The following is a 26,055-nucleotide window of genomic DNA, read 5'->3' on the forward strand; positions in this document are numbered from 1 at the left end:
CCAAAGTCTGGTTGACAGTGTGGATAAGATCATTTTGATATGCTTTATTTCATCAAGCATTTGTAGATAGATTTGGTACACTGCTTTAAGCTGGAGGTGCATTTTCTAATAGCATCAAAACATTTGTTTCTGATATGCTTCATACTTATCGTAGTGGAGCTACGCTTAATGTTATGATTATGACCACAACCAGGACTTAGACATTTCAGCTATATCCTTCGCTGCGTGTACTACATGTAGATACTAGATAGCAGTTACCAAAACGTTGTCAATAACTCTAAAACTAAATGTTACATCCCGAATGTCTTTTCATTGTAGTAACATGAGTCAAATTAGAGGTACAGACAAAAGGACAAACTAAAGGCTCTATACATGGACATGGAATGAAAACCTCTTCATGTAACACAATACAAAATATTGCAAAGATATGAACAAGCAATATTTTATCACATTTTGCAAGTTGTTATGTGACTGTGACATCATGAAGATAGATATTCTCCATTTTTCTCACAACTATGTTTGAGGCAGCATGTAAGATGCTCGCTGCCAGACCTTTCATTCCACAGTGCTACATTCATCCTTCAGCAGCTCCGCTCTGGTTTAGAAACCTGGTGTTAATCAAGCCATCTTTCAATCCATCAATCCGACTGCTCACATTGATAGGGAGAGAGAGAACACCCCGTTGGGTAGCCAGCAGTGGGGTCCATCTATCAGCCTCTTATGACCAGTTCACCCCTGGAGAGGGAGGGGTAACCCCCTCTGGTAAGTGGAGGAACACCTCTTTCCTCAACATCCAGTCACAGATGCTGACCCCCCCCCCCCCCCCTCCCCTTGCCTCCATCAGCAGCAATACATGTAGATTGCAAGGATGTGTCAAGTACAGTTCACTAAGTATATAATTCCATCTTTCCTTCAATCTCTGGCAAGATCTTTAACTTACATATAGCTCCTGAAGATGCAAATGTCAGATCACAGATATAGTCATCTGCATGTTTATGTTAGTGATCTCAGTACATGGTACGGCTAAGATAATTATCACAAGACATAGTGGAAAGAGAAAATTGAGGAAAAAGAGCACCAACGATACGTAGTTCTAGTCTATAAATATATGTTGCATAAGTCGTCCCTGTTTTCACGAAGTGACGGTAGTGAGGAAAATCGTCACGCAAAGTGAATGCAATTTTTTTCACTACCATCACTTCGTGACAACAGCGACGAAGTACTTAACAGGTTATTCAGATTATCATTATCAATTACAAAAGGATATTAACAGACAACAGAGGTATTTTTTCAAGTCTAAAATCACAGAAATATATTTTTGATTTCTTTGGAAACCATGGCTTCGTACCACCATTTCATAAAATCTTGGTGTAATATACACATGTATGATATTAATCCCAACAAAAGAACAGTCACAAAACAAATTTTAAAAAGGAAACAAGGTGTGATATTTCGACACCTTAATAGCTAAAGTCCACTTGTCTTGCGAAATTCTTTGGCTTCATGCCGATAGCCAGGTAGGTAGACATGCAAGGTGGTATGTTTACGGAGTAACCAGTAAACTGGCTACTCTCCACTCCTAAGGGACAGCTGGTGGGCTGGTCAGATAACGATCCTCTGAGGATGCACACACTGACAAGGTGCCAATGCCTAGCTACGTTCACTCAGGACACTCATACTTATAAACATTAAATTTGCGAAACCTCCAAGTTATAAACAGCGGAACGAGTATTGAAAGTGTTATAAATACAAGCCTGGCAACCAGTCATTTAAACTACAAGCTGGTCAGTGTAACCTCAAAGTTAGCTGCATCAGCATGGCACTACAAGAAAAGAACCTTGCTGATCGTAGTTATCACCCTAACCTTAAGATTTAAAGGTACTATGTCCCATTTGCAGACCAAAAAAATGAAAAAGTTAAATTCCAACTGCATTTGAAAGATAATACTAATTTAGAACTTCCCTAAAAAAGGTGGGGCTTGAAAATGTCTTCAAGTGGGAAAATAATGACTATTAGTTGTCAAATCGACTTTAGGGCTATAGAGCCCAAAAGTAATAGTCTTGATTTTCAGACAATTGTACCGAATGGTCATACGTTTTATGCTGCGCAAAGATTCAATCAGTTTAATCTTGGCCATCACAAGAAGTGGGTTATTGATGTAGATAAATGCTCATGTACCCTTTACAACTCTTTTCATGTATGTTATTACCGAAGAAGAAGAAAAAGCCAGTCAGTCACTCAATAGTGTCTGCTATAGGGTTTCCTTGCATAATTTGAATATGAGGAGACTGCTAATGTTTAAATTTCACAGATAGGATATACATGACATATTCATAATTCCTGCAAAGTTCTACAGAATTTGGGGTAGGCTGCAAAAGGGACATAGTACCTTTAAGATCCTTAACGGTTTATAACTTTGATTAAACTTAAAGTTTTGAAACTCGAGTGCGTACATACAGTCCCTAACTAAAGGTTTACAGTGTTCTTCAAGGTTTAAAACCATGACCTAAAGTTTCTTTGAAGGACTGTCGTGTAAACCTAGCTATATTCTCCACTTACTCATACCCAGGTGTGGGGAACAACACTTCAGAAATGATGAAGGCAATGTCTTGACTGTAGTCTACTCATTCAGACTTTCATGCTGCTACTTTCTTGGCTTCTAATTCCTACAAATTAGCTCAATCTATAGAGCGTCCGCCTCACAACCGGGAGGTCGTGGGTTCGAACCCCGGCCGCGTCATACCAAAAGACGTTAAAAGATGAGAGTTGTTGCTACCTTGTTTGGCGTTCCACAATAAAGGGATAGAGCAACATCGATCTGGCGCTGCTCAGTGGCTGCCGGGCTCACGATCAATTGGGCAAAAAGAATTTCCGTTTCGGTTCAATAAAATTTAAAGTGGACTATTAGGCTATTATTATTATTATTATTATTATTATTATTATTATTATTATTATTAGTGTTGTTTTAATCTTAGATCAGCTCCATAGGTATTTCCTGAATTCAGATTGATATTACTACCTGCCATTAACATCAACATAAAGATACTACACAAGTCATGTATATGTAGTCTCTCTAGATTTCAAAATGTGGAGACTTGCATTTAATCATAGCACATTAATGATATCTGATTAGCGATCAAGTCATGTGTAAGTGACAGATGAATTTCTTTAAACATGCATCAGTGCTATACATTTTCACATGGGTCTGAAAGATGTAGCTTCATCAATGTCTTTTGAAAAAAAGAAAGAAAGACAGAAAAATGCCCCTCCCTTGTCTCATTTCATTTTAATTGCCACTTAACGTTCTTAGTTGGAAATTCAAGTTCAAGAATCATCATACTCTGACTATACAAACTTAAACTTAAAATGGGTTGTATATTGGAGTAATTAGAGGATTAGGACTACGGTTTTGATAGTGTAATCCCTGTAACATGACACCCCTTCCTTACAAGCCCTTCATATGGACCTTATTACTCATACCAATATGGTCTGACAGCTAGCCTCGGCTATATTCCTATACCACAACACGCCGCCTACTTCTCCCAGTAGTTGGTCATCAGCATTCATATGTAATGTAATAAGGACTTAAAGGTCATTGGGATTCAAAGAATTGAAATAATTACAGATGTTGAGCACCCCTTATGAAACTCAATATATTTTAGAATTTTGTTTTTCTTTCCATCAGAATAATTGTAGGAATTAAAAATAGTGTTTGTGGTTCCTTTTAATATTGAACTAAAGCAAAAGAAAAATGTGATCAACTTCTTTGTATTCTTTAAAAAGTGTTAATATCAAGTAGAAATAGAGAAAAACTTTGTTTAAAGTCATCCTCAATTAGAATCGGAAGTGCTGTAATTCATAGATAGCTACTCTACAATACCTTTCCAGTATGAGTACCAAAAGTCCTTTTTTCCTTCTTCTTCTTTTTTCCTTCTTCTTCTATTTCTTCTTCATTTTTGTCATACTATATACATGGATTTTCTTTAAGCTGGGAAAAGTTTTAGTGTGAATAAGACAATTCCAATAATATCTAAACTAGGATGGGTCAGTTATGGAAGATCAGATTTCTCTAGAGCTAATCCATAATTGAATGAGCATCTATGACACACGTAATCTCTTGTTTGTTAGTCTCAAGACACTAGGCATCAACTTAATCACTTATCCAGGGCCTAATGGCAGCCATCTGATATGACTTTAACTTGTCAACCAGATTTGACATAGATATCTTATGCCAAATTTAAAGGTATTTGTAGAGGTACATCTCTCTATATATGCCACTTACTGAGATGCTACGTCTTACCACGGTCCCATATACTATACTGTACATTGTGCTGCATGGTACATGTAGTGCAGACAAACCTGTCATAGCGTCCACCTCTCTATAAAGACCACCTGTTTGCAGTGGCCAGTTTCATCTGTTCTCTTGTGTGGCCTCTATATAGAGGTTTAACTGTGCAGTGTATGTCTGGTAAAGGTCTTTCTGAAAGCCCAAAATCACTCTTTTTTTAATCAAGTTTGCTTTATTTTTTACATCTTAGATGAAATCATTCATCAAACCTAGGCCAACATTTCTGCACAGTAAATAATCTAAGAATACAACAACCTGTAATCCATCGATGAGAGATGTGAGGTACCGCCTATGGGAAAGAATGGATGGCTCATCAGGAATGGCTCATCAATGGTGGATTAAACATGGATGCTCCATATCATCACATGATCAAGATTGAACCAGAAATGCTTGAAAGGATAATTTATGACAACATGCAACACCCAAGAGATGAAAACAAAATATGATTTTTTTTTCCTCCTGTCTGAGCGAATGTTCCTCATCTCTTATTTTTCTGACTCTATTTTGCATCTTGTCTTTTTTTTTTTTTTTTTGGGGGGGGGGGTATTTTGTGGAGAGATAGTTTACTTGGTATGCAATATCCAGAGCTATTTGTACCTATGTGTTCATGTTAGCCAAACTGAGCAAAAACTGATGGATAAGGAACATATCTAGTCTTCATATATTACAATATTTCTCCGCTCGCAAATACACAATTATGTCCCATGGAAATCTTGATTTAGCTAATTTTTCCACTGCTATGTTCGAGAACGATCTTTAATGATCAGAACAACAAAAGCAGGAGAGACATCAGTGGTCGAGTGACTGTGGACTTGTCTAGACAACACATGGTAGCCTCAACACCCACAGCACATAACAACATGGGACTACCACAAGTTGGCAAATCCCAAACAGGTGTTGCAGTCCCACCTACTCTTCTTGGAGTACTTTTGTCTTGTTTTTTGAGTGACGTCCCACTGATAATTGTGCCACATTGGGCGTCAAAGTAGGACGGACTGTCTGTTATCACAGCTTTTCAGTTCTGGAAGATAAATTCTTAGCACATGACCTAGGTGCTTCATTACAATTAAGTCAAGCACCTTCATCTCTGAATCTCACCTGGCTTTACAAACTAGTTATCCTATCTTGCAGGTACACTATCATGCAGGTAAAGGAAAGTTCATTGATCTATATTAAAGCTTATCTTTGCTTCAAAGTGCTGGGTCATTCTCAAAACCTGCTTTCAATACCTTATTTGAATCAAACCTGAAAGTCTATTCTATTCGTCTTGATCATAATCATATTTAATTTTTTTTAAAACTTGTTTACAACAAACCATAGAGCAAGATCATTCCAATGACTCGGATTATGATTTGGGATTTACTGACAGAGCAAATAACTCAAATATATTGAAATAATCCAAATGTATTAACTATTGTACAGCACACCTCTAGGTTTATGTAATACATGTAACTATGCAAGGGGGATTTAATTATGTCAAATTTATGAACTACAATTATTTTTATGATTTGATAAACAGAGCAAAGTTTGGAAAAACAATTTGAATGTTGAATTGTCTCATCTCATGAAGCATACTCCTTTATATAGATTAATGAAATATTAAATACATTTTATGAAGAGTAATAGCCATGCAAACTCAGAACTATGCCTATTAACATTTATGTTCACTGCAAAGCCCACATTATCATTATCGCAAACCCTGTTCCATAATAATCTTGACACGTTTCCAAAAGGTGCCTGCCTCATAAAATAACATGGAGCAATTTGCCGAGATCGTTTTGGAAGCTGTTCTTTCTTTGCTCCCACCTTGCCCGTAATGACTTTGGGCAAGAGCGGGTTAATTTAGTAAAGGTGTGTCTACATCCAAGTTTTGCACAGGTGGGCGTCGATCGGTGCCCTTCCATTGGATCCAGAAAATGTCAACTTGTCAGTCTTCCTCATCCAAGTGCACCCAATCTCCTCAACACTCCCACATCTTTGTTATAAAATTTAAGAGCGACATTAGCATCATCCATTAAGCAGCGTTTAATGGAGGCACATGTAAGCGCTGATAACAAAACAGGTGGAACATGAGTTTCCTCTTCTTTTCTTTTTTTAAGTTTTTCTTTTTCCACGATTGAAGATGATTTCATTACACACAGCTGCATGATACAATCATAAGACCTTGAGTACATGTAGGTCACATCAGAACTGCATGTAGATTAAATCAGCTCTCATTAAACAAATTATCAAGATGTAAAAGGTAGCATTAGGGATTGGGAACACACCACGACCATCCTATAGATACATTTTTATTCTCTTTTTAGTCATACTTTAAAGAAAAAGAACAATTTGAAATCACTGAATATCAAAATGCTCTTTTTCATTGTACTATATGATATTGTCTGCAACAATAGTTCGAAATTGCCAGTTTAATCAACCCCCTTCCTGAGGATTCACATTTTCTACTTGATCACCTGCTTAGAATCATCTCTTGACACTTTCCCTTTTACAAGTAATTTTAGCACAGTATATTAATGCAGTATCTAGTAAATAAACAACCATAAGGATCTTTATTTTTGAGGTTCAGTAATAAACCTTAACATCATTCCTCCTGTTACATGTAAAACCTACAAATGTAACAAGAGAGCAAAATGTACATGTCACAACACAGACATTCCCTCCTGAGTGTAAGGCTATCACTCGAGTCATCAGATGATTAGAGTCCTATCGTCATGGTAACGTGTACTAACTCCCACTGATGCACTGACATGTGGTGCACTTCCTTCAGGAGGCGTGACACCTCACACGGACCGATCTGACATCTTGGGTCCCCGGCTGGCGAGTGCACAGACCAGATATGTGAGCAGAAAACAGCTGATAATGAATCCATCCAAAATTGAATGGGAATTTGTACTTTTATTGCAAAATGCCTGTTTTGTTGCTCATCAGAGTGTGCTGTGGAAAGTGAACGAGGGAATAGAGATCAAGATCCAGCCAGTCATCTCAAGCACACTCATATTCAAAAATTTCAATACACGTTATGAAAGAAATGATATTGACCATTATGCCAATGTGATGAGTCAGGAATACAGTAACATGCAATTGGGAAAAGGGAACCTAAATTGTAAATGTAAATTCTGGTTTTCTCATCTCTTAACATTCATCTTGTCTTTTTCTTCTTGTAACATTTTCATAATATACATGACATACCGTAACACTATTCAGTTGATTATTTTTTATCCAGTTTTCTTCATTCCCTTTCACTCCCTTCCCCTGGTAAGAATCGGTTGGATTGGTCCAATGAATGTGCCCCGAACTTATAACTCCATTCTTCATTCTTCTAACATTTTCTCTCTCTTCTCCTCTCCTCCCCTCCTACCCCCCCCCCCCCCCCCATTTTCTTGTTCCTTTTTTTGTAAACAGTCGAACATCTCTTCACCCCCTATCTCAGCAACACCATCAACCCAACGATACCATCAAACCTTCGACCTATCTCTTCTTTCTTTCTACTCTCTCTTCCTTCATATCATCTATCTTTGCAACATCATCTCCTCCTCCTCCTCCCTCCCTCCCTCCCTCCCTCCCTCCCTCCCTCCCTCCCTCCCTCCCTCCCTCTCTCTGGTTGGTTGTGAAACCATGATTGATACCTGCTTGTCAACATAGGAGACAGTTCTCATCATCACCTCATCACAGCAAGGGGAAATTTCCATTTCCTATCGTTTCTCTCTGACAAATACACTACCCACAACACCTCGTGGGAGCTTCGCCGCAAACATCAATCTTGAGAGGGACATACTTGTTTTACAAGACTTTCATTCAAATTTTGATTAAAAATGAAATCCTATATTTAGGTGTTTTACTCTCTCTAAGGTCTTGCTATTAAAACCAAGGTACTAATTAGGGTCATGATTTGCCACATGAAATCATGAAAATTAAAAAAGGTGAACCATCCTGTCCTTAAATAGCATTTTTATCAAGCCATTGTGCCTAAAATCAGCTACAAGTGAGAGCCTGAAAATAGCATCCCTGGACGACATCTCTTCACAAACAGTGCTTCCCTAACTTTTATCTTTTTACCTCATGATGTTAAAATAAAAGGGAATACACATACTTACTTTTCTATATAAACACTTTACGGGAAGGGCAAAAATCATGTTAACCTTTATTTAGCAATCTTAATTTGATGCGCTCTTACAACTCTAAATACATTCTTTGACATATTCCTACTCAGATCCAATCTTACATGATTAGAGCTAACCTTCAAGTAATATTTCCCTTCTTCCTCAAGAATTATACCCTACAACATCTACATGTAACTCTGGGTGTGACATTTGTCACTTTGGCTCCTTTCTAAATTTCTCCTGCAGGGCACAGAAAGCATTTCTCTCATTGTTCTTCAGAGATAGATCAGGAAAATGAGTTGAGGGATTATAGTTCTTACTTTGAGGCAAGGTAACATCTAGATCTGTGGTTTATCATCTACAACATAGATCCTTAAGGTCCATAATTGGCTTGGATCGAGTCAAATACATGTTTTTCTATTTGAATATTAATGTTCAATTGAGATTACAATAGAGCAATGACACTTAAGTCTTAACATCCCTAAATGTAGATTCCCAGTCAAAAGAGGGAAGAAAAAGCTCATTTTGTACTGGAAAATTCAGTCCAGGGTATTTGGTTCCATATGTAACTGATAACATCAGTGATTCAGAGGCGGTTCTAGCAAAACATTTTTCTTTTTTTTTTGGGGGGGGGGGTAGGGGGCTAGGGGGTGTTTGGAGTTTTTGCATTGATTTTCTACATTTTTTTACTTTGCTTTGGGGGTGCTAGAAGTAATTTCAGGGGATTTGAGCCTCCTCTATCCCTCTAGAACTGCTATTGCTCTGACTACAGTATAAGATAATTTTCTGCTAATTATATGAAGTTCACATCCCTTCTAGAGCTTTGATCAGATCAAGCATCAAGGACAATTACACCTTTACTTTAAATTGTTGTTTAGTATCCATCATTCTGGGTAACATATAGGACAGTGGATAAGACAGTGGATGACCAAATACCTTGGACTTGCTGATATCCAAACTGGGTAGACGCCTTCTGCGTTCTTAAGATGCTTACCTTGATTGATTAATTTACATGTTTGCTCTCTTGTTTGTGTTGTATTATGCGAGCATGTCCTGACATGACTCTGCATAATTAGTTAGACCTTGAGAACGATCTTCAACTCTAGTTGTCTGTCTCTATGAACAGTAGATTAGTACCTGGCAGAACTAATATTCTATGACTAGGCTCAACAGCCTATTATAGGGTACCTAGCTGGTTGACTGACTGGCTGGCTCGTTACAGCTGGAGACAAAGTTCAAAGTTGAATAAATAGTGCATCTTCATATGATGAAACACTGAGAGTATATTGCTCTCAATATAGGAATCTTCATAAAAGAACTGCAATAGCTGATACTTCCACAAGATCTTCTTCAACTTGTTTTTCATAAGAATGAAATATAAAGATTATTTCTCCTAAAAAATCTTCTAATCCATAATTGTTTTTATTTTTTTAATTATTGATTATAATAGAAAATTTCATTAGGAAAAGAACTGCAGCTCACAGTAGGAATCTAAGGCATACACCACCACTAATTCCAGAACATATGTGAACTGCCCTCTAGAAGGAACGTGTTTGTAGACCACCCCTGTAACCTTTGAGAAACCTTCATGAATGCCTTTCCTGTACAGACAAGCCCAGGTAGGGGGCAACCTGGCCTACTCATCAAACCAAACCAACCAGTTGTCAACTCATCAAACTCTAACTGTCTGGTCTATTAATCACTCAAATTGACAACAAGGCTATTTACTAATTGAACAGTCTGCTTCTTCTTAGGATCTAGTGATACTTTAGTTAACCCTGCCTATGTATGTGTAATGTCCATCCAGAATGTTTGTCTAAAATTGTGTAAGTTCGTTGTGTCATTCCCCTGAACGCAGACGTACACTATCGTGATAAGCAGAAGGTCCTTGACACTAGAATGCCAGTAATTTTTAAAATATGTGTGTACTTGATACAAAACTACTCAAAGTATGGTAGGTAGTTAACATCCATTTTCTCTTTTGTATTAGTTGATTAAGAGAGCAATACATATCGTATCTGATAATGGTATAGTACATGTATGTATAAAGCAGACAAAAATGAGTTATCAGGAATTGACTATGTGGTGTGCACACACATACTAACGACCTTCTGCAAGGAGCATGAAAGTTTGTGTCCTGAAATGATAACATACATCCTATATGTTCCTTCTAGTAATGTTTCACTTCTATATCAACCTAGTTACATCAATGTACATATACTTGTAAACTTTAAAACAAGCAAAAACCACTATACTTACTTACGAAATACAAAAAAGTGCCTGGAACTCAGTAGTTAGAACCCATCTCCTTTACTCATGCCTCTAGACTCATACAACGTAGTCAATTTAATATCATAGAAATGCATATATCAACACATTGTTTTCATGAAGAAGGTATCTGGATATTACAACAAAATCTTCAATACAGACCTTGCTTAAATTTTTGTTTTCAAATGATATTACTGATGTGTAGACATTAAAACCCACATATTTCACTGTTTAGATTTCTTTTCATTCAGCAGATTACAAAACAAACAACAGTTATAAAATACTCAGACTGGTACCGTATATAAATCCGCTTTTGCTTCTCTTCACTTTTTTAAAATGTGAATTTTTCACACAGGGGATAGAACTCTTTTTCTGTGCTTTTTTTTCTATAGGCTTAAAGGTATTACAAAGTTTTGGTAAATTTTGAAAATTGGCTGGATAGTGATTCTTTAAAATTTTGATATATCTGGATGCCCCTATCGATTTTTTTATAAGCACTACAAAATTTAGCCCCTAAAACACTTCTGCTTTTGAGAAAAATTTAATATAAAAATTTACCGGTGCTCCCGGTAAATTTTGATAAATTTCAAATAGCGCCTACGATCATACGATGGTAGCTGCGACCATAAAAATCTCAGAATATGTAGTTGTGATATATATATTCCAAACGGTAATAGCAAATCAGTCGATTTTATTCAAAGAACATTGTTTTATAGCTCAATTAATATATTGACCTTGAGAGGGCGCTATGCAACATAAAGAGTTTATTATTTACAATTTCATCACTTTAAGACTCGATTTCAACCGCGACAACGATCACTGAATATTGTAAGATCGCCTATGCTTCCAATATGTTCATTTGAACCAAATTCATGACCCCATACCAAAACTTTGTATTACCTTTAAAGATGAGCAGCTTCACACTAAAATATGACACTTCTTATGTATACTTGCATATATGCAAACATTTAGCTTCATATGCATACAGGAAGCTTCATGGGGTTTTAAATGAACCTGAAGAAGAAAAAAAACATTTTCTGGAAACCTCAGAGATTACAAGGTAACCACAGGCTCATTGCCTCTTCAAATGTACTTTTTAGTTCTCTTCTTGCCAAGTCATAGTTGGGCCTTCAAATTTGCATTACCTCATTTCTCCTAACTTGTTTCTCCCCTGGTCCCATTTGGAACAGGCCGTTAATCAAGAAACCTTGTAGTTTACCCTCTCCTGCCACCTTCAATACACTTGTAGCCTGCAGCCAATCAACTCTAACGTCTGGTGGTCACATGACGTGTCCAGGTGAATGAAGTCCCTGGATATGATGCCACACCCTTGCTTCTGGGGCAAGAGCTGAATCAAATCTAATTTTGAGGGTCACTTTATGGATTGCTCACTACTTTATAACTCATTAGTGGCCATAGAGCTTTACTGATCCCTTAATCTACCAATTTAACTGAAGATAGATTTAACAAGATACCAATTCTCATGATGAGCCTATATCTATTTGCAGCTGGAATGGGTAACTGCAAGTAACAAGATATGCTACTAAAGTATTTATATCACTTACGTGCTATTGAATTCACCATGATATACTAAATTTTAAACAGTACATAATATAATAAACCTTTAATGTAAAAAGATGTACAGAAAACTGGATCTATCAACCACTGTATAATGTAAAGGAGAAAGGTCAGTACTTGGTATACATATATATACAAATGCCACGTTGATCCCCCTAGAAAATTCAATAATACCTCTTTTTTTTTTTTTTTTTTGCAATACCTGTAGTCTTATTATTATTATTATTAATATCAGTCTTTATGCTATATTCCCATGCATATCTTAGACAGATATCAAGTCATTATGAGAGGGATGGGGATAGTAGAATAAGTTTAATATCAAGCTTACTATTTGATACTCTTTGCATGAAATATCTAATATTTCTAAAATACTGTACGTATCACTGTCACCTTGGAAGTTGTTTCACATTGTAAGACCAGAATATTCTATTTTCATTGCTCTTTTCATTTCTATGTTTATTATTGTCATAGATTTCCTTCTTTTTACATTTATCTCTCATTGCTAACTTCTCATTTCTCTCTTCAATTCACTTTCTTTTGACTTCTTATTCTACACTATTTCTCTCTTCCTACCCAAGCACTCTCTAGTTTCCCTTCTCCTTTCTCTCACCTGCCGAATAACAGTCAGAACTTGGCAGCGAAACTGCTCCGTGCAAAATATCTGTAAGCCTGTGGAGGTTGAAGCTTATCTCATCTCTACAGGTAACAGTCTTCATCAGTACACCTGTGTGCTACTGCAGACAGCTTGAGGTACACCGAGGGACTAAACGTTCAAATGAATAAAGAGTCACACGGCTTGATTTCCCCCACAACATTCAAATCAAACCCAAATAACACATTTTCACCTTATGTTTGCTAGTGTTGGAACCCTGAGAAGACCTTTGATTTGATTTCCCCAACATTTTCTTGGAGTTTGCTCATTTTATTTGTCATTTTATTTGTTTATTTGTCCTTATGTGATGGTGTCTTGGAGCAAAATGGATTCACAGATGATGGAAAATGGAAACACCTTCGGATCTAAAGTGACAGAATGCTTCACTTTTTTTTACTATGATTCTTTTACAACGGAAGAGTGGAAGGATAGATTCTTACAATTATTTGTCATATGACCTATATTTTTGGGGGGAATAAAGGATTAGTAGAGAGTGATGAACCCAGCAACAAAAAGTTTGAATCCCTATATCTATGCTCTGAAGTACTCCTTTATATTCCAAAAATATTAAAGTTAAAATATATTTCATTTACATCAATCAAAACCATTCGCATTCACATACCTCATACATGCAGGAACACAGAATTTCCACATCTGACATCTCACAATCAGTGTTTACCTTCTTGTTTTAAAATCTGTTAGTACCCAATCACCTGCTTCCAAAATTATCTAAATGATACCATGACCAAATCATGTCACATGACTCTCTTTCTCTCATTCTCTAGATTTAAATCTCTCTTTACTTTACTCCCTGTCCTTCTCCTCAATGACCTCTTTATTTGCTTTCTCTTTCTCTCTCTGTCTCTGTCTCTCTCTCTCTCTCTCTTCCTCCCCTCTGCTCTATCTTCAACTCTCCCCTCTCCCCCTTTTTAAATCTCTAATAAAACTGACAGATTTTTCTCACATCGGTTGAAAAGAACGTTGCAACTTTCCTTTTGCATTTCCTCACCTGCCCTCTGCCAGCCATCCCCATCCCTCACCATTCCCCCCTAGTCATCCCCTGCCGCTGCACACCTGTATTACTCATAATTCTCACCTGGCTTCCCATAGCTACCTAAACGTCATTTCAACGCTTCTGTCTACAGGATTTGAGAAGTGTTAGACTAAATCCAAATGACTTCTGCCATACTGTTGACGTCTTATCAGCTAAAACCATCCAGGACTCAGTCAAGGACCCACATACCTATGCACTTTTTTTTAAACACTTTATTTCTAATTTCAAAATAAAAATCATGAGTTTTGTAAACTCATCTATTCATCAGACTTGATTTATATGTTTTCTGCAACTATAGTAAACAAGTTCAAACCTTGCGTCACACTTAGAAATTGTATAAAAGTTATTTACTTCCATACAAAATGAATAAATAGGATGACTATGTTTGTGATTTGTTAAGGTTTTTTACTTATGGTAAGGAACTTATTCTATTTCTCTTTTACAAATTTATAATTTTATGAGTTAGCTTAACATTGCAAGAAAATGTAAATGAAATCTTCCACAAAGTCTCAAGAAGATGGTGATACCTATACAATCTGCCTACCAATTTATAGGCTTAAGACATTTGGTTACCAATCAATAATCACTCAGAAACCAATAATTCAATGATCTGCTCGGATGGAATGTACTGTACACATGTAGCTATTCTTTCTTAATCAGGGAAAAGGAGCAAACATTAGAAATGACCGCTCAAAAGACAGAAAAGCAGATTCACCTGAACCAATAAATAATACAATTGGGCAGGAATAGAAATGCTTTCAAATTCAATCACCAAACAAAGCCAGACAAGCTGGTACTTTCGATTCCAATCAGTAATTGGAGACAAGAAAGAGGGGTTAGAAGACTGAAATAGCACCCTTGAGACTTGATGAGGTGTGACACATGCACCAATCAGGGCAGGCAGCACATTGGTATCAACGCTTCCTTGGACACTGCGTGACACGCGTCATCCTCAATTGTGTCTGTATCAATTTGGAGGGCAATAAGCACTTATGACGATGTGAAGAGAAGGCCAATAACTCTGCTGATTAATTACTGCAAGACAAAGAGAGGCAAGCTTCACAAAGCTGCATGGATCAACCATAAGGGTTAATGGTGATGTGAGTAGTGGATGAAATCAGGGTATAGGGATCAGACGAGATCAAAGCCTGCAGATGTGTCATACATGTAGTATTGCCTTGGGAGACACAAAAGAGAGAGAGAGAGGGAGAGAGAGAGAAAGAGGGGAGGGAAGGAGAGAGACAGAGAGGGGAGAGACAGAGAGACAGAGGGAGACAGAGGGAGAAAGAGAGAGAGAGAGAGAGAGAAAGACAGACAGACACACAGAGAGACAGACAGACACAGAGAAGGAGAGGGACAGGAGGACAAATAGGGGAAGACAGACAGAGAGTGAAGGGGCAATAGTGATTTTGAAAAACTGAAACAAAATTACAAGGAAAATTTGAGTGGAAAGAAGGCAATAAACAAAGGAAATGAAAGGGATGGGGAAAAGGAGAAACAAACAAAACTGTGAAATGAGTGCAAATTGAGGTAGAGGAAGTGGGTTATGCATGATTGCATGTATTAACACTGAAAGTGAGAGAGACGCTGGAATAGCAAAGAGGGGAACACACAAATCACACTTCTAGGAAGTGAAATGGGAACAATAATTGTTACAGGATTTAAAGATGATTGAAGGGGATTAAAGAAATCTGAAAATCATACAATGAAACTAATAACAGTTATCACATTACTTGAATATCATGACCTCAATCATGAGGTCATGACACAGATAAAGGGCTAAAGCTAAGACTATTGCAACCAAAAGTTCTAATTAGTGGTCATTTTGTCATGACCAACAAAGCCACACCTCAACATGCTTGACCTATATCAGAAATCTACAGGCAATGCTCAGAGGACCACTAAAATGACTAACCCATGTGTGGCTGAGAATAACTACTTCATTACACAGACACCTCATACTTCAGATTGTAAGAAAACAGACACAAATCTCTCTGTTATAATTCAAAACAGATTTGTCAAATGCAGAGATGATCATTGATGACACAATCAGACAGGATGAATTGCAATATTCTACAAACTACAATAAACGAGGTTCTGTGGCTACCACAAAACTGTCCAAAAAAGTTGTTGAACAAATGCTCCAGTGATAATTGCTCTGTGGTCAATAAGCTACACTAACTGATTCAACAGACACCCCATACTTCTGATTGTAAGAAAACAGATACAAATCTCTCTGTTCAACCCTGGACCAAACACCTAACCCTAACCTAAAACCCAACTGCAATCCTAACCCTAACTCTAGTAACTCTGACTTTTTCTCAATGATGATAGCTCACATCACATCGCCCGTTAAAATTGTAATAGTAGAAACTTTTATTATATAAAAGCAACTTGCTGTAGTTGCCATTTTTGATGAGCCTTTAACTGCCATTATTATTAGAATGGTTTGACTGCAGAAACTAAAAAGATTTTGCCCAATTGTCCATCTATCATTTTACCGTTTATCAATTACAAATATATTACGCTACAAGGTCAAGCGTCCTCGCACTGACTTGACAATTTTTTTGCCACTTTGTTCTATTCTCCATGATATTATCCAAAGATACAGGTGTCTTTCATTAAAAAGGAATGATTTTGAAAGTGGGTTAAATCAAGAAAAAAATATATCTCTTTGTCAGCGACTGCTCTGGGATAAGAACTTTTGCAATCACGCCAAGTCAATAGAGACATAATCCCTTGTTCTAGAAAATGATTTATTTTAAGGTTAGATGAGACGACCAATGCCCCGGCGTCCCGTCTGGTCATTATCCTAGTTTCACAGGTAGAGAGCCACAATAATCCTGACCACTTCCCCCTCCTCATTACCCTCTCCTGAGCACTCAGACGCTTTTTAAATGATTTTGTTCACAGATGACCCATTATATCTCATTGAAAGTAATTAAACTATATCTCTCATGTCTCCACCTCATAGCATTTTTTTCATTTTTCTTGTTCTCTCCACTTTCTCACCTTCCTGTTCTTCTTTTTCTTCTTTCTTCTCTTTTCCTAAATTATATTCCATATTCAAATTCCTATTTTTATCTCGTATCATTTCACTTCTAATTATTTCACATTTTGACAGTTCTTCTTCATCCTCACATTCTGTCTCTTTTTCATACTCTTTTATACTTCTGACCTTCATTTCTTCTACTCCTTTATGGTGAAACTTTCAAACTAAAGCAGCATCATTCCTATATTTCACTTTCTTTTCATATAGTTTATTACCAGCACAAGCCTGTGCACAAAATAAAAACACTTAGCATCTCAAGGTAATGGAACTTTTAAAAGCCTATCTAAAAAACAAAACCCAAAGAAGGTTAGTGACTAGGAGCAGAAAAGATATTACCCTCCCTCTCTTTCTCTCCCTTTCTCTCTCTCTCTCTCCTGCCACCTTGCACAAGAGGAAGAGGTTCCTGAGCAATTTCTGCAAATTTCCTCAGACAAATTAACCATTTCTCGAGCCCACAACCCATTCAAAAGACATCCATGAGGGTAATATATACTGGGAGTGAAGGGGAACGAGACAAAGATTTGATGTATCCTGCCCTCCCCCTCACCATGCAGAACCCTCCCCCTCACCAGAACCCTCCTGGAGTGACTGAAGACTAGGAGTAAGCAAAATCTGGAATCTTCACGATTGCTTCCTGAGAACAAAAGTAAATCTTGCACACAACTTCCTGTGAGACAATGGAAAGTAACAGGGAAGGTTCTAAATTGAATTCATCCACTCTGTTTGGCTTTCTACTGCTGCTTGTTTCTCAGGTCCAACATCTAATCCTCTTTTCAAGAAAGTTATCCTACCCTAAAATTGGAAATAACTAAAACAAGCATATAGTGACAGATTATATGACAGAGATATTGTTTTGGTTCTACTTTGGCTGCAAATACATACAAGAGTATTGCAGATTTACACAATATCTGATAGATAATATTTGAACTCATCAATGTATTTTCCCTTCTTACCTAGGCACAAGGTACATACACAGACCTTATAAAGAGCTTCACGCTAGAAAAGTACATCTGAAAAGACTATTTTTGCTGACTCACTTTATGGACAACTAAAATTAAATATAAGATGCTGGTTTCATTTCCCCCGACCCAAATCACCTGAAACTCCAAACTACTTCTGCCTCATCTAGCTGAGCACTGTATCTAGGCCTTGGTGACAAATGCCTTAATTAGTCTTGCCTCTTTTTCTCACTGCTTAGCGAGAGAAGTCTTGATTGGGAACATGAAGGAGCTATAGTTGGCTCTCAGAATGAATTGGTTTGAAAACATAATTAACAATTTCCTCCAACAAGGGTGGTGAAGAATGATTGCTGATATGGTCCATACACAAGACATGACATTTGCTAATCATTCAAAAATAACTTATTTGTGATTAGTTTCTTTGATAATAAGGTGCCTTGATAACAACAAATTAAGGATGAGATGGAAATAATAGATGTCAAATTCAATGACAGAAAAAAAGAAACTAATAGTGAAGCAAATATTTTTTTGAAAGCTTTTTTGAAAGATTTGCAATCAACACCCTTCTGCCATGCCTGTCCAAAACATTGCACCAAATAGTTTGTTTCTAATGAAGTATACAATTTGTATGAATTTGAAGAAAGAAAAAAAAAATCTCCTTTAAAATTCTGATAAGCTAAGATCCTTACTCAATAGGGCCAAATATCACTTTAAAAACAGTGTTTAAAAGAGCAATGTGCAAAGGAAACATAAAGAAGTTTCTTTGTTCATTGTATCCCTACTCATAAATGTTATAAACACAATCCAAAGGATACTAAGGTTCTTTACCATATAATCTGAGGAATACATATTCCTTCCTAATGTAAAGCATTCTAAATGGTTGCTTTGTTCATTTCATTACATTTTGAAGACCTGCTCCAGTATGGTTGGGCATGTGTGGTTTTCATCACTACCATTTGAAGGTTTGAGTAAACAGTGGACTTGGCAAGCCTGCCCATGCTAGCAGGAAATGAGCTACCTGGGAAACCCACAAGTCAATGTCAAGATTGTGCCAGCCAGCGAGATTGAGTTTAGAAAAAAGCTGTGTTTCCACTCGACGTGGCTCAATACTAAACGTGGAAGGGTTCAGTACACAATTGTCAGTCCGGACCAGCAAATTGAAAGCTTAGATTGAAGCCCTGCACAAGGTTTTCATAGAATAAATATGCTACGTTGGGATATAACTATGTAAAACATATTAACCAAACCGACATGAAATACTTTTGTGTTGACCTTAAAGTACATGTAGAAGTGTGTTTACACAGGTGATACTGTGTTCCCACTCATTTTAATCTTGGTAACAGAAAACTTGGCTTTATCCAGGGCTCTACACTAACTTCTGTGGAAGGGGATCGGAATGAAGTACGTTATTTAGAGTCTGTATGCACAAGTTCTATATAAAAATATTGTTTGAGTAATGTCTGAATTGGATACGTTCAAAACAATCCAAGGTATACATGTATTACTATGTAACAAATATGCCATAAGAACATTCTTGCTAAATGATAGTACAGGTATCCATCTTTTGCAAATATTCAAAAATCCAAATATGAAATACCCTGGAATAACCTGAAAAAATCCTTGTCCTTTTTGAAAAGGTACAGATTCAAATTAATTCAACTAAGTTTGTAGCAACTTAGTTTATGCAGTATGAACACTCGTATTAAGGGCCCTGCCAAGCCCAAGGACACATATGTAGATTAATGCACATCTGTGTAAGTTATAACATTCAGTTCAACTTCAAAACAACACCTAAACTTGATTATCGCCCAAGAATAATAACAGGACTTCAGACTTAAAAGTAAAATTCAAGTGACTTGGCTCAATGTACTACTAACTCGAAAGCATTACTTCCCTAATTTAATATTTATTTCTATGATTGCGTTTTATAGGATTATAACTAACATAGTCTGTGTTTACAACAGGATGTGATGGAGGCATTTCAGGATAACTAAAGCTCAAATGAAACAGAAGTGGTCGACAAGATGAAGACAAAACCACCATATTTTGCTTTTATGTGAAGTGACCTTTTTGACCTAATGACCTCCAATTAAAAGCATTGTATCTCTCTCTCTAGTCTCTATTTATATATATATATATATATATATATATATAAATGTATAATGAAGATCAATTCTAAAGGGGCTCTTTGAACAGGATGAGCTAGCATATGAACAAGCTGCAAACATCTCCTCTCTTCACACAATATCTTGTGAATCATCAATCACACCAAAGGTTAATATTTCATATAAGATCATAACATTTCTGAAAGAGCATCTTTCTCTAGAACCAAAAGCATCACAAGATCAGTCTCTACCTCTATAAATCTGTCATAAAAAAGGAACATCAGTACATCACTATTTCATTGAAGCATTTCATTCAGAAGTAATAAATAGAAATCATGCAACAGACTTCAACAATTGAATACCTATTTCTAGTTGAATTTGTGAGGAGTGAAGCCTTGGCATGAATAAGCTACAGTACCTGGGAAGCGTTCAATAAAAAGAGTGAGATAGCAAGACAACAGAGAACCGCAGTATTTCCTCTGTAATGGAACAATGGATAACTCGATTTGAGATAAGTGAGATTAGGTTGTGAGACAAAGTGAATTACTGGGGTAGCAGGCTGTGGGGGTTGAGGGGAGGCACAAATACCTCTTTCTAACTATATTAAGTCTTTGTTTAGGGTACCTGTATGTGCAACAAACAAAATAATACAGAATACTCATTGATTTGCAATATATTTCTTTTTTTATCATCAATCATCAAGCAAACAATTGTGATTGATGATAAGAAATAGAAATGAAGGGGAATGCCCCTTCTTGCACCTGGGCTTCGTGTATTATCTACTTTTTATAAGGAAGGAAAATAAAACGGCTGAAAAGTTGATCTTCATCTTCTTGCAGAAGGATGCCCAATTAGCGATGCCATGTTGCTTGGAAGTGGAACCATGTGCGTAGTAACTCACCTGTGAAACCAAACCTCTCACTCACTACCTGTCTGCTGCCTATAAAAAGAAGGAGAGGTCCCACGAGGGGGAACGTCCTACGAACACTTGGGGACAAGTCAGGCAGAGGATGGGAAAACAGTGCAGGAAAAGAATGAGGAATCACGGAATGCGTGCTGCAGAGCTGGGACTAAGATACAATCAAGTCATTCTCAGCTTATCTTTCTTTTGTTGTATGAACAATGAGTCACTCCAAATCCTTTGGGTTTGTATTTGGCAGAGAATGAGGATACAGACAAATGAATATTTGTTGAAAGTTTTGTTTTTGTTTCAATTCAAAAGTCAAACTAGCAATTTTGTTTGAAAAGGAGAGCAAATATTCAAGCCCCTGAGTATTCTATCCAATCCATTTTTTTCTTTTTCAGCTGGTTATTTCTTGTTTCTGTTGTTGCTATGAAACCAGACAAATAGAAAATTGAAGATTTTGTTTCAATGTATTTGACTGAGGAAGACTTTCAAACAAAAATACAGCAAGACATCTTCATCCTTCAAATTTCTGTCTCTCCAAAATATGATCCTCAATGGGGGAAATAGTTTATATTTGGAAAGATATATCAAAGGCATACTAAGTCTGTTTGCAAACGACTGGCAGAACCGAAATTTTGTGCAGATATCCAAACATTTGTAGACAGTAGATCCATCTCTTCATTCGGAAGCAACCTGATCCTGCTTCTACTACAGGTATATTTATAACAAAAAAATAAAAACAAGACATTTTGGTGATTTTAAATTTTAACTGAAGAGAAGATCGACATTTGTGTCAACATTTCATGGGAGACAATTGGATATGAGCCAGTTAGTCTCTGTGAGACAGGAAGATATGCCACTGCATACAACTTAATATAATTGAAAAGAGTCACAATCAATCTCCACCTCCATGACAATAGCCAATCAGAATCCACTGTAAAACAGTTTCAAGCAAGTACATGACTGCTGATTGGCTATTCTCATGAACAACTGCAACTGACAGGAACTTTTGTCCAATCACAAGCTCTGTACCATGAGGTCTTGGTCTTCCTAGATGGGTCACGTCCCCCTTATACTTACCTAAGGATTTGACTGACGGAATCATAGAGGCAGTTTAGCACGCTCACAAGAATAAGCTCATTTTCTGATGCACTTCCTACCACGTAGAAGAGTAGATCAACATTACTCCTGTACACTATCGTCATCCCCTCAAGCATGATGATTTCAGCTGCAAGAAAAGGAAAATAACATTATTAAATAAGTTTGGTGCTTGTGAGCATTGCTATCAAACTGATTACAATAGTCACTTGTAAAATATCAATGCATCTGTGTTTTTATGATGATTACTTTATACAGATTTTCCCACTTATATGCTCCACATAAAAAGATATATGGTTAGGGTTGCGATCGAGGTATTAAGGTTAGGTTTAGGACTGCATAAAGTGTTTGGTCAAGGGTTGGAGTAAGAGCTGGGTTAGTGTAAAATGTTGACCCTAAATCAATTTGCACAAGAAAATATGTGTCAGACAACATTCTTCCTCTTCTCCTGGAGTATAGGATCTTAATTTTCTAATTTCTTAAAGTTTTTTTTCTCAATCTTTTGGGCAAAGATTAGTGGGATCATATGATTTTCTTTTATGAATTATTGAGTCTATCTATCTATTCAAATGAATTCCTTAACTCTTTACCTGCTTTGGTCAACCTCAAGAACATGCAAGGGGCTGCTTTAGGCCAATTTTGTCACAAATACTGTTTTTCATAGAAATTTACCTACCAAACAATTTGGAAGTGTAAAAACTATTAAGTCCTTGGCAAGCAAAGAGTTAATGGCTTCTCTCACTTTCTTTGATGACATTTAGATATGTATTAAGAGAATCGTCTGTTGCTTGGTCTGTAAAAAGCACTTATATGGTCTGTTTGCAGCCAGTAGAATGTTAGCTCTGTGTTAAAGTATATGAATTAATGTCCATCTGGTTCTAAACAGGTGATATATTCACTGTCTGTATTGGGATTTAAGAGCCATCATGAATACTATAAAAACAAAAACAAAAACTAGTTCAAGGACAACTGAAACAAAGTGAATACGTCCATCCCAAAGGCCTTAGTTATTATGGGTTCAGACACAGCCATGACAACAATATTTAAGTTAGTCTTAAAAGGACAAAAGAGATAAAGCCTAAAAGGTACTTTGAGGGTGTTCCATCTTTATTCTTGAACCATTCTCCCTAGATCCTCATCAGGTGGATGATCATGAGAAGGTTGCTTCTAAACTCAGGGGGAGCCTAATTATGTTCAAACAATGTCTTGGGTTTTCTTAGGCTACCAAGAGACTTGGGAACCTTTTCCATGGTTTGTTCTTATCACAAACTCCCATCCTGTCCTGCCCTGAGCCTATTTATTGCTGCTGACAGACGCCCACACCGATATTTGTTTGGAGAACAAGTGATCTGATGCAAACCTGAGAATCTTGTTTTTCTTCGAGGATCTGGGTAAAAACCACAAAAAATGTAACCCCTTGAAGAGGAGGATGTATCAAAAAGGTAAAAAGAATGATGCATGAAAGTTTCATGTAAGTATATGTACACTGTGAGCAAGAGATATGACATTAGGATTCAAATCTAACCCCAATGGAAAACAGTCCAATTTAGGTTTGTATGTTTTAGGGCAATGATACTAATCATGCCACCTCCACAGAGATTGTATGAAAAAAACCTACTGTGAGCAGTTTTGTCCAGGAATGTGATTAATCAGTCAGACATTTTTTTTTTTTAATTGTATATTAGAAGTTTTAGGTCTAAAACAATTTAAGTTTTGCCAAGTACTATATGAATTTTTGATGCGTCTTACTGCCTTCATATCTTAGATCTTTTTTCTTGTAATGATATTGCTGTTTTCTTCTCGTTTTTTTTCTTTTAATTGAATAGATTAATTAATACAGATTTATCTTAAATGAATATATTATCTATCACACATGAATACTCTCTCATTGATCTTCAGCAGAAAAAAGGAGTGAAATGAAATGAAACAAGGAGAGTGGGTATAAGAGAGAGAAAGAAAGAGAGTGGGTATAAGAGAGAGAAAGAAAGAAAGTGTCAAGAGTACAGGATATTCCAATGAAAAGTAATCAATATCGTAGAAGAATAAAATATAATTTTTATTTTTTTATTTATTCCTTTTATATCCTACTCAATGGTCTGCAAAACCCTAAATGTCCTTCTTCCCATCATGCTTCTTTTTAAAGGTGGGCAAACTTAAGAAAGAGCAAAAGAGAGAGAGAGAGAGAGAGAGAGATGCAATCACAAAACATAACTTGTTCCCCCCCCCCAACCTGAGTCACAAGAGGAGGAATACTGCCTGCGGGCTAGGCATTCAAGGCTCGTTTACATCCCAGAGACACTCATGCCCCGCTGGCCTGGAGCGCCGTTACGCAGAATTGAGCTCTCAGGAACTCCAAGAAGGCGAGCACTTAATGATATATCTCTTAACCAACTCTCGATGATTGAGAAACCAATTTATACAAAAACAGAACTTACTATCCACCTCTTTTCTCCTATGATATTTCTTTCACAAGTAAGGGACTCCAAGTAGAATTATATTAAAATGCTTAGAAAAGATTTTATCTCCTTAATTGAAAAACTGCTGGCATGTGATAAGATTGGAAGGCAAATATTGTCAGGTATTCTCCATTATTCCCTGTATGACATGGCAACTCTTCTACAAATGTATTATGTTCACAGAGCTATCTAGCTTGGACAGAATAAAATTTCACAATAAAAATTCATTTCATGAATACTTCCTGTAAAACCAAAGCTTTCAACAGACATTGATTACAAGTCCCCTCAAACATTGCTCTGTGACATTTGTTCTATTCTAATTCTTTTCAGCTTGCATCTCATGATATCATCCATATATTTCAAAGAAGGCAATATAAACATTAACAAATATAAAGTTATTCACAAGAGTGTCATGGTTACAAATGTTTCCTTCAAATCATAAATGAAAAGTCACTGTATTTCAATCTTGTTTTTTTTAAACTGAGTACTGACAAGAAAGAGAAATTACCATTCTTCTTTCATCAATATCCCAGGAAAGTGAGGAAACTGACAAATTCCATTCCCCCAATATTAAAATTTAGAAATGAGAATCATTATTCTTCACAAATGGTAAAATGTGTGAGGCATACAGAACATCTGTCTAACGCAAGGTTATGCAAACTAAAAATAGACCTGAATCAAACCCTTAAGATACATGTAGTGAGCTTCTAAAATCAAAAGCTCATAACTATACTTTCAGGTCATCTAAATTTAACCCCAGTATTGGAAAGTCAAACAAAGTTCTAGCACAAATTTTGAAATAGAAATACATCTTATGTATTTGCAAAATAACAAATGACATAACTTCTATTTCTGCAATTACATTTTTTTTGGAATTCCTAATTGCAAAATATATACCAAGATGATAAATAAATTTTACCGGTAATGTTTTTTAAGTGTATGAATATATTTTGTCTCTGACTGTATTAGGTATATTTTTATTAACATTTTCAGATCATCAAGAGCATGTTTGGTGTAAAATTTATAACAGAAATGATCTTGTGTCATAAAATTTTAATCTGTCGATTGATTCATAATCATAGACAAGGAACTTACAATGGCTTTGAATTCTATTATCATCAGGTTCAGATGACATAGTTATAAGGATATTTCTCTCTTTAACCATAAAGTTCCCAAGACAAAGCATCAAGTCCTCACATTTAGAGGGATGAGGGGATGAGAGAGAGAGAGAGAGAGAGAAAGTAAGGGCCCTTCTTTGATATTGAGTCAACAGATCCCATCCCTGACGGTCTAGTCTGAAGATTCCCCAAGAAAGTCACCATCCAATGACAGGAAGGAAGATGGGGAAATCAAAAACATTGCATGCATGGAATCCCCCTGGAAAGCGGAATGAACTTTGCCATTTCACACACCACCGAGTGTCCTCTGGACTGCACCATCCACGGGAATAGGGATTGGCAGCATGCTGGGATGAC

The 26,055-nt window shown here is 36.6% G+C and overlaps 1 protein-coding gene across 2 annotated transcripts in view; it reads right to left on the bottom strand.

The window, feature by feature from the left end:
* The window catches only part of LOC579955 (coatomer subunit zeta-1), a 63,901-nt gene that overhangs the window by 18,342 nt on the left and 19,504 nt on the right, over positions 1 to 26,055 (bottom strand). For both annotated transcript variants that reach the window (XM_780043.5, XM_003724029.3), the window contains exon 4: positions 22,107 to 22,254. In XM_780043.5, coding sequence (XP_785136.3) covers positions 22,107 to 22,254 — 148 coding nt within the window. The remainder of the gene's footprint in view (positions 1 to 22,106; positions 22,255 to 26,055) is intronic.

Source organism: Strongylocentrotus purpuratus, unplaced genomic scaffold (assembly GCF_000002235.5).
Source record: "Strongylocentrotus purpuratus isolate Spur 01 unplaced genomic scaffold, Spur_5.0 spur5_scaffold_6, whole genome shotgun sequence".
Classification (NCBI taxonomy): Eukaryota; Metazoa; Echinodermata; class Echinoidea; order Camarodonta; family Strongylocentrotidae; genus Strongylocentrotus; species Strongylocentrotus purpuratus.